The 12959-nt window shown below is 47.7% G+C and overlaps 1 protein-coding gene across 1 annotated transcript in view; it reads right to left on the reverse strand.

Moving 5' to 3' along the window:
* FAM222A (family with sequence similarity 222 member A) overlaps positions 1-12959 on the reverse strand; it is a 78553-nt gene that overhangs the window by 19706 nt on the left and 45888 nt on the right. The window contains exon 2 of the mRNA XM_043978559.1: positions 10974-11100. Coding sequence (XP_043834494.1) covers positions 10974-11055 — 82 coding nt within the window. The 5' untranslated portion in view covers positions 11056-11100. The remainder of the gene's footprint in view (positions 1-10973; positions 11101-12959) is intronic.

The raw sequence follows: 12959 nt of genomic DNA on the forward strand, positions 1-12959 counted from the left end.
TGCGCTGGTTCTCTCTCTCCCTCTCCCTCCCTCCCTCTCTCTCCCCCTCTCCCTCCCTCCCTCTCTCTCCCCCTCCCTCCCTCCTTTCCTCTCCCTCTCCCCCCTCCCTCCTTCTCTCTCTCTGTAGAGAGGGGCCCGATAATCCCTGCCCTGCCTCCCCTACAGGATCAAATGAGATAATCTCCTGGAATGGCCTTTGTTACCTGCAAAGCGCTCCAGAAATGTCAGGTATTATTATTGCTATTACCTGAAGACAGGGGAGGCTCAGTCACAGACAATACAATCAGAGGGCTGGGACAGGCCCAGGAATGACTAGGAGAAAGGGGGCTACCTGGGGGAGTCTTAGGCCTGGCCCCAGCCCGTTCCCCTTCTCCCTGCTGGGAGTCTGGCCCCTATCGGATTCCAGCTCTCTAATGTCATAATAGTTGGGTCATGATGGCTCAAATTTATAAAGTACTCTAAGGTTTGCAAACGTTGCCACACTGGCTCCTCACCTGGGAGGTAGGGAGGAGGTACCTCCCACCTGGAAAATAGGAACTATTTGTTATCTCCATTTTACAGATGAGGAAATCGAGGCTCAGGTGAACTCAGGTCTTCCTGACGCCAAGCGCAGTGCTCTATCCACTTGTGTGATCTTGGCCATCTTACTTCCTCTTTCTGGGCCTTAGTTTACCCACATGTAAAATGAGTGGGCTGGCCTCATCTGTTAAATGAGAGCTCTCTTCTAGCACTTAAATCGCCAAATAACCTGGGAGGTCCTTATGTCAGTCACAGCAGCCTCCGGAAGGAGCACAGAACAAAATGGGCATCTTTCCATGTGCCAAAACGCACCCCTCCACCTACTGCCCCTGGACAGCACCCTTGAACATACGAGACTCACCCAAAGGGCACAGGCCCAGCTCTGGCAGACAACGTGTCCTGTGTCCTGGGCCACTGCCCTGCCCCCAGTACAGTCAGAGTGTTCTCAGGGAGAGCTTGGGAGTCTTTCCCTCCCATCCACTGGGCCAGGAGTCAAGGCCTGATTTCGCTGGCCCCTCCTTCCTGAAAGGAGCCTCTGTCCAGTTCACAAATCGAGACTAAGGGAGACGCGAGGTGAGCTTCAATCACTGTGGCCCATGTCTACTCCTGCAGGGATCTGGTTTTATTCACTGCCCCTGTGGTCCGGAAACTAATTGGCCCTTGAAGGACTTACCAACAACAGCTACAATAGCAGCAGCAGCTGACATTACTATAACATTTTAAGGTTTGCAAAGCACTTTACCAGTGTTATTTAATTCTCACAACATCCCTGGGAGGGAGGTGTTATTATTATCATCCCCACTTTACAAATGTGGAAACTGAGGTTGAAGGAGGTTAAGTGACTTGTCAAGGGTCACACAGCTAGTGTCTGAGGCAGAATTTGGACTCTGGTCTTCCTGAATCCAAGCCACCTAGCTGCCCCAAACTTAATCAGTGGTTCTTAAAATGGGGTCTATAAGCTTTTTTAAAACATATTTTGATAATCATATTTCAATTTCCTTGTCTTTCTTTGCAATCCTAGGCATTTTATTTTATGCATTTAAAGGCTTTATTCTAAGGAGAAGTCCCTAGGCTTCACCAGACACTGCCCAAGGGGTTCAGGACCTGAACAAGGTGAAGAACTCTGGGACTATGTAAGTAAATTCTACTGAACATTCAAAGAATAATTAATTCCAATAGTATATAAACTATTTGAAATAAGAGATCAAGAAGGAGTGCTACCAAATTTTTTTATGACACAAATGTGGTTTTGATGGCAAAATCAGCAAAAGCAAAAACTAAGAAAGAAATCGAAAGACCAATTTCCTTAATGAATATTGATGCAAAAAATTTAAATAAAATACCAGCAAGGAAATTACCGCATTATATCACAAAGATCATATACTATGAACAGGTAGGATTTATACCAGGAATTCAGGACTAGTTTAATATTAGGAAAAAGCTATCAACATAATTGACCATATCAATAACAAAACCAGCAAAAATTATATGATTATCTCAATAGATGCAGAAAAAGTTTTTGACAAAATACAATATTCATTCTTATTAAAAACACAAGAAAGTTTAGGAATAAATGGAGCTTAAAATGACAAGTAGTATCTATTTAAAACCAAAAGCAAGCATTATCTGTAATGGAGATAAACTAGAAGCCTTCCCAATAAGATCAGGGGTGAAACGAGGATTTCCATTATCACCACTATTATTCAGTACTGTTCTAGAAATGCTAGGTATAGTAATAAAAGAAGAAAAAAGAAATTGAAGGAATTAGAATAGGCAATGAGGAAATAAATCCATCATTCTTGGCAGGTGATATGATGATATGCTTAGAGAATCCACTAAAAACCTAGTTGAAACAATTAACAACTTTAGCAAAATTGTAGGATATAACAAATACACAGAAATCACCAGCGTATATTACCAATAAAACCCAACAGGAAGAGATAAAAAGAGAAATCCCATTTAAAATAACTGCAGACAATATAAAATACCTAGTAGTCTACCTGCTAAGACAACCCAGGAACTATATGAACACAATTATTGTATTATAATTATAATACAATACATAAAGACAGATCTGGGGGCAGCTAGGTGGCGAAGTGGATAGAGCACCAGCCCTGGATTCAGGAGGACCTGAGTTCAAATCCAGCCTCAGACACTTGACACTAGATGTGTGACCCTGGGCAAATCACTTAACCCTAACTGCCTCACAAAAAAAAAAAAAAAGACAGATCTGAACAACTGGAGAAAAAATAATTGCTCATGGGTAGGCTGAGTGAATATAGTAAAAATAACAGTTCTACCTAAATTAATTTACTTATTCATTGCCACACCAATCAAATTACCAACGAATTATTTTATAGATGTATAAAAAATAATAACAAAAATCATCTGGAAGAAGAAATGATCAAAATTATTAAGAGAATCGATGAAAAAATGTGAAGGAAAGTGGCTTAGTTGTACCAGATTTCAAACTCTATTACAAAATGGTAATCTTTGAAACAATATGGAATTGGCTAAGAAATAAAGTACTGGATCAGCAAGAATTCACTATGTGACAAAGATTTCTGGGAAAACTAGAAAGCAATTTGGCAGAAACTAGGTATAGACCAACCTCTTACACCATGTAACAAAATAAGGTCAAGATGGATAAGTGATTTAGACATAAAAGGTGATATCACAAGTAAATTAGGGGAGCTTGGGAAAATTTACCTGTCAGATCTATGGATAAGAGAAGAATTTATGACCAAATAAAAGATAGAAAGGATCACAGGAAGTATAAAGGACAATTTTGATAACATGAAATTAAAGAGGTTTTGAACAAATAAAACCAATGCAGCCAAAATTAAAAGGAAATCAGGAAACTGGGGTAGTGGAGTGGATTTATAGAAAATTTTTTTCTGATAAAGACCACATTTCTCAAATATATGGGAGAGTCAAATTTACAAAAATAAGAGCTATTCTCCAACTTATAAATGGTCAAAGGATATGAACAAGCAGTTTCCAGAAGAAACCAAAGCTGTCTATAGTTATGTGTAAAAAAAAAAAGACTCTAAATCACTATTTAATTAGAGAAAGTAGAGAAAGGCAAATTAAAACAAGTGAGGTACCACCTCACACCTATAAGATTGGCTAATTTGACAGAAAAGGAAAATGATAAATGTTGAAGGGGATATAGGGAAACTGAGACACTAATGTACTGTTGGTGGAGCTGGGAATTGATTCAACCATTCTGGAGAGCGATTTGGAACTATGCACAAAAGGCCATAAAACTGTGCATACCCTTTGATCTAGCAATACCACTACTAGGTCTGAATACCAAAGAGAGCAAAGAAAAGGGAAAAGGACTTATTTGTACAAAAATATGTATAGATGCTCTTTTGTGGTGGCAAAGAATTGGAAATTGAGGGGATGCCCATTAATTGGGGAGTGGCTGAACAAGCTGTGATTATAGGATTGTGATGGAATACTATTGTGCTATAAGAAATGATGAGGGGGATGATTTCAGAAAAAAACCTGGGAAGACTTACATGAACTGATGCAAAATGAAGAGAGCAGAACCAGGAGAACATTGTACACAGTAACAGCAACATTGTAACAATGATGAATGACTTAGCTACTTTGATTAAGACAAGGATTGTGACAATTCTGAAGAACTCATGTTCAAAAAATGCTATCCACCTACAGAGAAGTGTAATTTTTTCACTTTTTCTTGTTTTTTAATTTTGGCAACATGGCTAATATGGAAATCAGTTTTGCACGATTTAGTGCATATGATTGATGTCTGCCTTCTCAAAGAGTAGGACAGGGAGAGAATATGGAACTCAAAATTTTAAAAACAAGAATGTTAAAAATAAGTAAATTAGGGGCAGCTAGGTGGCGCAGTGGATAGAGCACTGGCCCTGGAGTCAGGAGTACCTGAGTTCAAATCTGGCCTCAGACACTTAACACACACTTACTAGCTGTGTGACCCTGGGCAAGTCACTTAACCCCAATTGCCTCACTAAAAACAAAAAACAAAAAACAACAAAAAAAATAAGTAAATTAATAACAAAAACAACTAAATGAAACCCTGGTCCAGGTGGCCTCTAAGGTTATTCCCAGTTTTCAGTCAGTGATCCCATGATTCTAATCTAGTGTGGCCCCACGTGTCTCTTGAGAAAAGGAGCTAAATGGCCTTGTGTGCATGGGCAGCCCAGCATCAGAGGTCAGGAGCTAGTCTTTCCTGGAAGCAAGGGCACCTCTGGTTGCTCTGCCTTGGCTTCCCCAAGGAGATGTCAGCTCAGAGGCAGAGGCAGGACCAGGAAGGTTCATCTTTCATGATATCCACCTTGCAGACTCCCCTGGCCCAGGTTGTGGAGTTGGGCGGGGGGAGTAAATTCTGGCCTTGGCCTTGGGAACTGATGGGTGTGAGGACCAGGCAGTATTGGTGGGGAGCCCCCTCTCTGCCATGTCTGGGCTGGGTGGACAATGTGTTCCCATCACCGGGATTCTCTGAGTGTCTTCAGTAAGAAGGTGTCTTAGCTGTATGACCTCAAAGGTCCCTCTTAACTCTAAGCCAGAGGATCCCATGACTTGGCTGACCTAGTCCTGAGGCTCCAGAGTAAACTGCTCTCCCTGCTACTAGCAAGAGACTGAATGGCAGAAATGATGACAGGGCCCTGGACTTGTCAGAAGGCCTGGGTTCGAATCTTACCCCTGATGTTTGCTAGCTATGGTGCCTTCCCTAGGCAAGTCACTTAACAAATGTCCTGGTTTCCTATGTCAAATAAGGGGAGTGGACTCAGTAGATTTCTAAGGCCTCTGTCGGCTATAAGTCTATGATCCTTGGAGCTCAGGCCGCTGGGACTCCCATCTGCCTTCTCAGTTTGCTCCAGAGGCTCCGCCGAGGAGGGGTCACCACCCACCTCTTCAGCTGAGCATTTGGGGCGGCCCTCAGGGTCAGACGGACCCCATAGAGGTCCCTGCTTTGGATGGGGCATGACTTGGTGTGGTGCCCAAAGACATGGCTTCTTAAACTTTTTCTACCTACAACTGAGACATTTTTAAGCAACCCTGAGTATCGAGGTAAATAAAACAGGTATATATAACCTTTTTTTTGTTTGTTTGTTTTTTTGCAGGGCAATGAGGGTTAAGTGACTTGCCCAGGGTCACACAGCTAATAAGTGTCAAGTGTCTGAGGCCAGATTTGAACTCAGGTACTCCCGAATCCAGGGCTGGTGCTTTACCACTGCGCCATCTAGCTGCCCCTATAGATAACCTTTTAGTGCTGCCAAGTTTTTCATGACCTACACATCGAGTTATGTGACCCCATATGAGGTTGTGACACACAGTTTAAGAAGCTTTGCTCTAAGACCCCAGGCAAAGATGTCCCAACTCTCTGGCCTGGCCGGAAAGCAGGCCATCAGGGCAGAGCTAATCCTGGCGCCCTTCTGGGGAGTCGGGGGGCTTAGCCTTCTAAACTAGAGCGCCAGCTCTCCCCAGCTCTTCAAGCCGTCCTTATTTTTAGCTGCAGATGACTCAAAGTTTATATATCAATAGCATTACAATAAATTCAAATATTTATTAATGAAAAAGCCCCACACAGCTGAAATAAACAGGACTGTGTCCCAGGAAGGCTCAGCTGTCCCGGAGCTGGAGTCTGGCAGAGAGGGAGGGGGCCAAGAGAGCGAATCCCTGTGGGGATGGGCTGGGAGTGGACAGTGTGGGGGAAGGGCACAGCCAGCCCTACCACTGGCTCCTGCCTGGGTTTGAGCTGGCCTGGGTCTCACTCCTGTTGAAAAGGGAGGTGACCTTTACCTTCACCTGTCTTGGAGAATGAGGACTGAGGACAGGCCACCCGGCAGCTCTCCCAAGAGGAAGAGGATGGGGGGCAGAGGGTGGGAACCCCGCATCTGGACATGGAGGGCCTTCTCTACCCCCATCCCCAGGCTGTGTTCTTACATCAATGTCACTTCCTTAGGACTCCAGCCCCCTCCTCCCCAGCCCCAGGCTGGGGTCCAAGGTCAGACCTTGGACAAGCGATTTCCCCTCTCTGGGTCTCCATCTCCTCCTTGGCAAAGTGGGGGTAGGGATTGAACTAGATACCTGCCCATAAGGGCCCCTCCCGGCTCCTCGATCCGCTGCTCCGAGGCTCTCCTTGGCTGCCAACCTGCTTTCCGCCTGCTCAGGGATACAAGAGCTACCTGAGGAAGACCAGGCCAAGGTCAGGGTGACCCCAGGAAAGAGGGGGTGGGGCTAGCAGGAACTAGTCCACCCAAGGCAAGGACTGGGAATGGGAACTGGTACCTGGATCCTTAAATGCCCGCAGCCTTTGGACAGGGAAGTGAGTCATGCCACCTTTTTTGGTCAGATTCACCCCCGAATTAATCAAAGGTCTGGCAGGCTAACAGGATTGAACAGCCATGCTGGCTGGGCTGGACCTGGCATCGACCTGCCCAAGAGCTTGGGACAGGCTGTCGAAACATTGTTACAAATGAGACACAGGTGCCAGGACCGTGGAGAGGACGCCTGGGCTACCCTGCGGCCAACCAGGTCAAGAGAGGCTCTTTTGGGGTGGGGGCATCGAGGTGGGAGGGGGGAGCTTGGCAGTGCCACCCATTCCATCTGCCCAGCTCTGCCCTCTTCCCCCTCTTAACCCCTCAAGGCTCAGAGGCGAGTGCAGAGAGGACCCACCACACCCCTGGAGCCTTCAAGGTCCCTTTGAAGCCCTAACCATGATCCCAGGTCACTTCCCCTCCTGCAATTCAAAATGCAGGGGCTGGACTAGAACCCCCAGGTTCCTCCCAGTGCTAGATCAGAGCTGGAAGGAACCTCAAAAGTCATCCAATCTTGTCCCCCTCATTTTTTACAGAAAGGGAAACTGAGGCCCAGAGGGGGAGGTGACTGAGTGGAAGGGCGCAAGGCAGAGAAGAAATCTGGGCTGAGGCCTTCTGGCTCATCTTTCCACCAATAATGCCTCTGCTGAGAGGGGGGCCAGGCCATGAGGCCCTCGCCCCCCACCCTGTCCCAGAGCCTCTAGGCCTGGCTCCTGCAGGGGACTCAATGGAGCAGGGACAGAGCTCTGAGCTGAGTGATGCCAGGCCCTGGCTATGGACTTGGGGCTTAGGGGCAGGAGGCTGTTCCTGCCTGTGCCCCCTGTGGGGGCAATGGGGGGTCAGCCTGTGGTGAATGGGGTGGGGGGGCAGGGTGCTGTTCCTTCCTGTGCCCTGCTGTGGGGGGAGGAGGAGTCAGCCTGGACTGGGGGAGGGGAGCTGACCTTTCTGGACTCATTAGCCGGAGCCAGGCCTGCCTGTCTTGGTCACCAGCTGAGCTGGGGCGCTTGTGGGAAGGCCCCAGGCCCCCTGTTTAATTTGCTTATCTCTCGGCCCTTCCTCCCTCCTCTCTTTTCCTGGTCTCTTTAATTACCTGGTAAGTCAATGTCACTTTCAATAAGTCTAGAAGAATCCAAGGAGCCCAGAGCTCTGAGCCCAGCCTGGGAGGGGAGGGAGAGGGGCTAGCCAGGGTGGGGCACTGGCTGCTGCTTCTTGGAAGGCAAAGGAAGCCTTCTAGGCCTGGCTGACCCCAGCTCCTGCCCCCTGCCCCCCAATCCCCTTACCCTCGCCAAGCTGGATCCCTCATTCTTCTCATGGGAGCACGTTAGGGGCTCATCCCCAGAGACACCTCGGGCTGGCTCTGAACCCTGAAGTATCCTCCTCTATAAAATGGACCAGGCCACGGAGGGGCTTTTTGTCAGCCTGGATCCTGTGACCATCAGTCTGTTGAAGCCTGGGGCCCCCTTCTCAGAAGGACGGAATTAAATGTGTCAAATAAAACGCAGGGGGTTACGAAGGGAACCAAAGGGTCATAAAGATGTGATGTTTTTCACCATCAAAGTTCACGGAACCCTGTGAACTCTAGGTTAAGAACTTCTGATCTAGAACAAAGCTGCTACTTCTTCTTCTTCTTGGTGGTTGTTGTAGGGGCAATGAGGGTTAAGTGACTTGCCCAGGGTCACACAGCTAGTGTCAAGTGTCTGAGGCCATATTTGAACTCAGGTCCTCCTGAATCCAGGGCTGGTGCTTTATCCACTGTGCCACCTAGCTGCTCCCTAGAACAAAGCCTCTTAAACTGTGGGTCACGACCCCATATGGGATCCTGTAACTGAATGTGGAGGTTGTGAAAAATTTGGCAACAGTAAAAGGTAATGTATACTTATTTCATATACTTCTCTACCCGGGGTCCTGTAAAAATGTCTCAGTTTTTCACTGAGGGGTAGAGAGTGGAAAAAGTTTAAGAAGCTCTGATCTAAAGAATGTCTTTAGGCCCCTTCTGGCCCTGACATCCCCTGCTCTAAGACCCCTCCCAGCCCTGACATTCTGGGTTCTCAGGCCCCTCCCAATTCTTATTTTATCCTTGCCCCATCTCACGAAAAGTGACCATATGCCTTTCCAAGGCTCTGCCTGATCAAGCGACTCCACCCCATCCCGCCTCCTCCAATAGACTGTCCCCTGTCATCCCTCCTCTCACTTACTTCAGTCTCTCCATACTCGTTCTCTGCTGCACACAGATATGCCACATCCCTTCCATCTTTCCATCCCCAATAACTATCATTCTGTATGTCTCTTCTGCCCTTTGTAGCTGAACTCTGAAAAGGCTGTTACAGGCCTGCTCTTTTCTCAATCTCTTCTTCTTCTTCTTCTTCTTTTTTTTTTAGTGAGGCAATTGGGGTTAAGTGACTTGCTCAGGGTCACACAGCTAGTAAGTGTTAAGTGTCTGAGGCCGAATTTGAACTCAGGTACTCCTGACTCCAGGGCTGGTGCTCTATCCACTGTGCCACCTAGCTGCCCCTTCTCAATCTCTTCTTAACCCTTTACACTCGGGCTTCTGGCCCCATCATTCCACCAGCAGCACCGCTCTCTCCAGAGTGACCACTGATCTCTTAGCAGCCAAACCCAGTGGCCTTTGCTCAAACCTCATTCTCCTTGACCTCACTGTAGCCTTGGATGCTGTTGATCGTTCTCTTCTCTGTAGGCTTTCAGGACATCTCTCTCTGTCTCTGTGTGTCTGTCTCTGCCTCTCTCTGTTGCTCTCTCTGTCTGTGTCTGTCTGTCTGTTTCTGTCTCTCTCTCTCCTGGTTATCTTCTCACCTCTCTGATCACTCCTCTGTCTCCTTTGCTGGATCCTCCTTCAGGTTAGGCCCTCTATCCATTGGTGTCCATCCCTCAGGGCTCTGTCCTGGGTCCTCCCTCTTCTCCCTCTATATGACTTCCCTTAATGATCTCATCAGCTCCCATGGATTTAATGACCATCTGTCTCTATGCTCATGACTCAAATCCATCTTTCCTGCCCCAGTCTCTCTGCTGACCTCCAATTTCACATCTCCAACTGCCTTTCAGGGATCTCGAAGTTGATGCTCAGTAGATAGAACTGGCTCTCTTTCCCCCCAAACCCTCCCTCCCTCCCACCTTCCCCATGACTGTGGAGGACACCACTACCCTCCCAGCCAAGGCAGTGTTCTGACTTTCCATGATTGCTTTGTACGGTGGGGGAGGTGAAGCCGAACGGAGCCTCCTGCTCATCCAGCCTCTGTGCGAAGAGTTCAGCTGACGGGACCCTCGCTGCCTCAATAAACCACCCCTCCCATTCCTAGGGGCTCTGTTAAGGCATTCTTCCTCCTTTCTTGGGGTTCATGCTGGAGTCCAGATGGGAGCAAAGATCTCACAGTTAGAAGGGACCTAGAAATGAGGGGGCCCGGGCCTGTCCAGTCAGGGAAGGTGCTATTATCTCCATTGTACAGATAGAACAACTGAGGGTTAGCGTCAGATCCACCAGGAAATGGGCTATATCTGACTATCCAGGGGAGAAACAATAGAAGCTAAGATTAAGAGATGAAAGTGACCTTCGATATTATCTAGCCAGAGTTCTTCACTTTTACAGTGTCCTTGACCCCTTCAGTGGTCATGGGAAGTCCAGAGAGCCCTTCTCAGAATCATCTTTTTCAATGCATGAGATAAAATACAGAGGGTTACGAAAGAAATCGATTATATATATATATATATTTTTGTTGTTGTTGTTGTTGTTTGTTTGTTTGTTTGTTTGGTTTTGGCAGGGCAATGGGGGTTAAGTGACTTGCCCAGGGTCACACAGCTAGTAAGTGTCAAGTGTCTGAGGCCGGATTTGAACTCAGGTCCTCCTGAATCCAGGGCCAGTGCTCTATCCACTGTGCCACCTAGCTGCCCCTCTAACCTTACTTTATGAAGGATGGAAAGTGAGTTGCTCCAAATCACACAGAGCAGAGAGAATGGCAGGCAGGAGAAGCAGACTCCCAGGCCCCCAGGCCCGAGTTCTCTCCCCCTGGAGGGGGCCTGGTCAGAAGGCAGGGACACCGTTTCCCCCAAATTCGGTCAGGTGTCCATTGGTCTGAGGACCCTGTGCTTAACCTCCTCCCCCCCTCCCTCTGCATCGCTGACACTCACACTTTCGGAGCTCCAGGGTCTTGTTGGGACAGGGGAGGTGCTGAGGGGGCGGGTTCTGGGTCCGCTGCAGACAGGCCAACATGGTGGAGGTGGAGGTGGGGCCCAAGGCTCACGGTGCTCTGTCACCCTGAAAGGCAAAAGAAGAACTGGTCACTGGAGGGCTGCGGGGGCTCCAGGAGTCAGGCCAGGGGAGTGAGGACAGGCATCTCTCCTTCAGATCTCCCTCAGAGATCTCTGAGGCCAACCCCCCCATTTTACAGGTGAGAAGACTGAGCCCCCAGAGGTGAGGCGACTTGCCCAGGGTCGCACAGGTATAGTAAGAGCAGGCCTAGTATTTGGGCCTTTGTCTTCTGACACTCAATCCAGCAGTTTTATTTTATTTTTAAAATAACGATGCTCTTAAGTCTTCCCCTATCCCTGCCAAAAAGAGAACCATCTCTTGTAACAAGTAAGTATGACTGGGGCAGCTAAGTGGTGCAGTGGATAAAGCACTGGCCTTGGATTCAGGAGGACCTGAGCTCAAATCTGGCCTCAGACACTTGACACTTAGTAGCTGTGTGACCCTGGGCAAGTCACTTAATCCTCATTGCCCTGCCCCCCCCAATAAAAAAAAACACAAATAAGTATGATTAAATAAAATATAGCACTACATCGGCCATGGCTGGTGACACACACCTCATTTCACACCAGAGTCCATCAGGGAGGGAGGCCTTTGGACTCAAGAGGGCCTGAGTTCAAATGCTGCCTCACATGTGGGCTTGGTACCAAGCCCTTCTACCTCCCTCATCTGCTAAAAAGGAGGGGATGAGACTAGGAGGTCTTTGAGGCTTTTTTCAGCTTGACATCTCACTTTGAGGACCACCCTCTGCAGTCATGAGCCAGCCTCCCCCTCCCCTGCCCTGCTATCTGTCAGATGGGGAAGCCGAGGCAAGGGAGGGCACGCTATGCTGTGAACATGAGATAGAATGGAAAGACTGGAGCCACCTGACTCCCAGATGCCAGATCAGCCTCCCCAAAGCATCAGGCTCCATCGCGAGGCCCTTTCAGCAAAGGCTTATGTAGAATCTTTCTGCTATAAATGCTTCCTAGCTCACAAAACTGATTCCCCAAATCAGCTCTTTCAGCTTCCTCAATTTTCAAATGAAGAAACTGAGGCTGTGATACATGGGCATCCATATCATGAGGAAGGAAGAGATGCTGTCAGGTCCAACGCCACCCCCTCCCTCTTCCTTGGTCAACTCCTACCGACCCCACCCTGTCTCAACTCTCCTTAATTGGGTCTGCAAAGTGCTTTGCACCCATTAGCTCTCTGGGGCCCCCAAGGACAACCCTGGACGGGAGGAACTTTAGGTCCTACAGTGACTATGGGGCAACAAACACAGCCTCTGAGGAAGGGAAACCCAGGCTTGAGTCCCCCTCCCCTGCCCAGCCCTGTTAAAGTCTTCCCTCTGTTAACTATCTCTGATGTGGCTCTCCTGTCTATATCTTGTTTGTGCATCACTGTATATGGGTAGCTCTCTCTCTCTCTTTCCTCTCCTCTCCCTCTCTGTCTCTCTATGTGTGTGTGTATACACATACCACATTGTATATTTTATAATATATGTGCATCTGTCTGTCTATCTAACATCTATCTATCCATCTACCTATCTATCTATCTTAGTGTGTGTATGTATATACACATACCACATTATATATTGTATATATGCATCTATCTATCTAGACACACATATCTCCTGTCTCCCTCATAGAATTTGGGGCTCTGAGAGTCAGGGACTGTGTTCTCCCCTTCCTTGACCTCTCTAGCCCTTAGCAGGTACCCAGCACATAGTAGGTCCTCTGTAAATGCTTGTTGACTGACCCTCTAAAGGCAAATGGCTGGAGAGTCTGGACTTCTGAGTCTGTCTCTCTATCTCTTAAAATGGGGCTGACAACAGCAGGGTCTTATAGGTGGAGTTAGGAGCTGAGAAGGTGACACTTGCACAAGTC

The sequence above is a fragment of the Dromiciops gliroides genome, chromosome 1 (assembly GCF_019393635.1).
Source record: "Dromiciops gliroides isolate mDroGli1 chromosome 1, mDroGli1.pri, whole genome shotgun sequence".
In the NCBI taxonomy this organism is placed as follows: domain Eukaryota; kingdom Metazoa; phylum Chordata; class Mammalia; order Microbiotheria; family Microbiotheriidae; genus Dromiciops; species Dromiciops gliroides.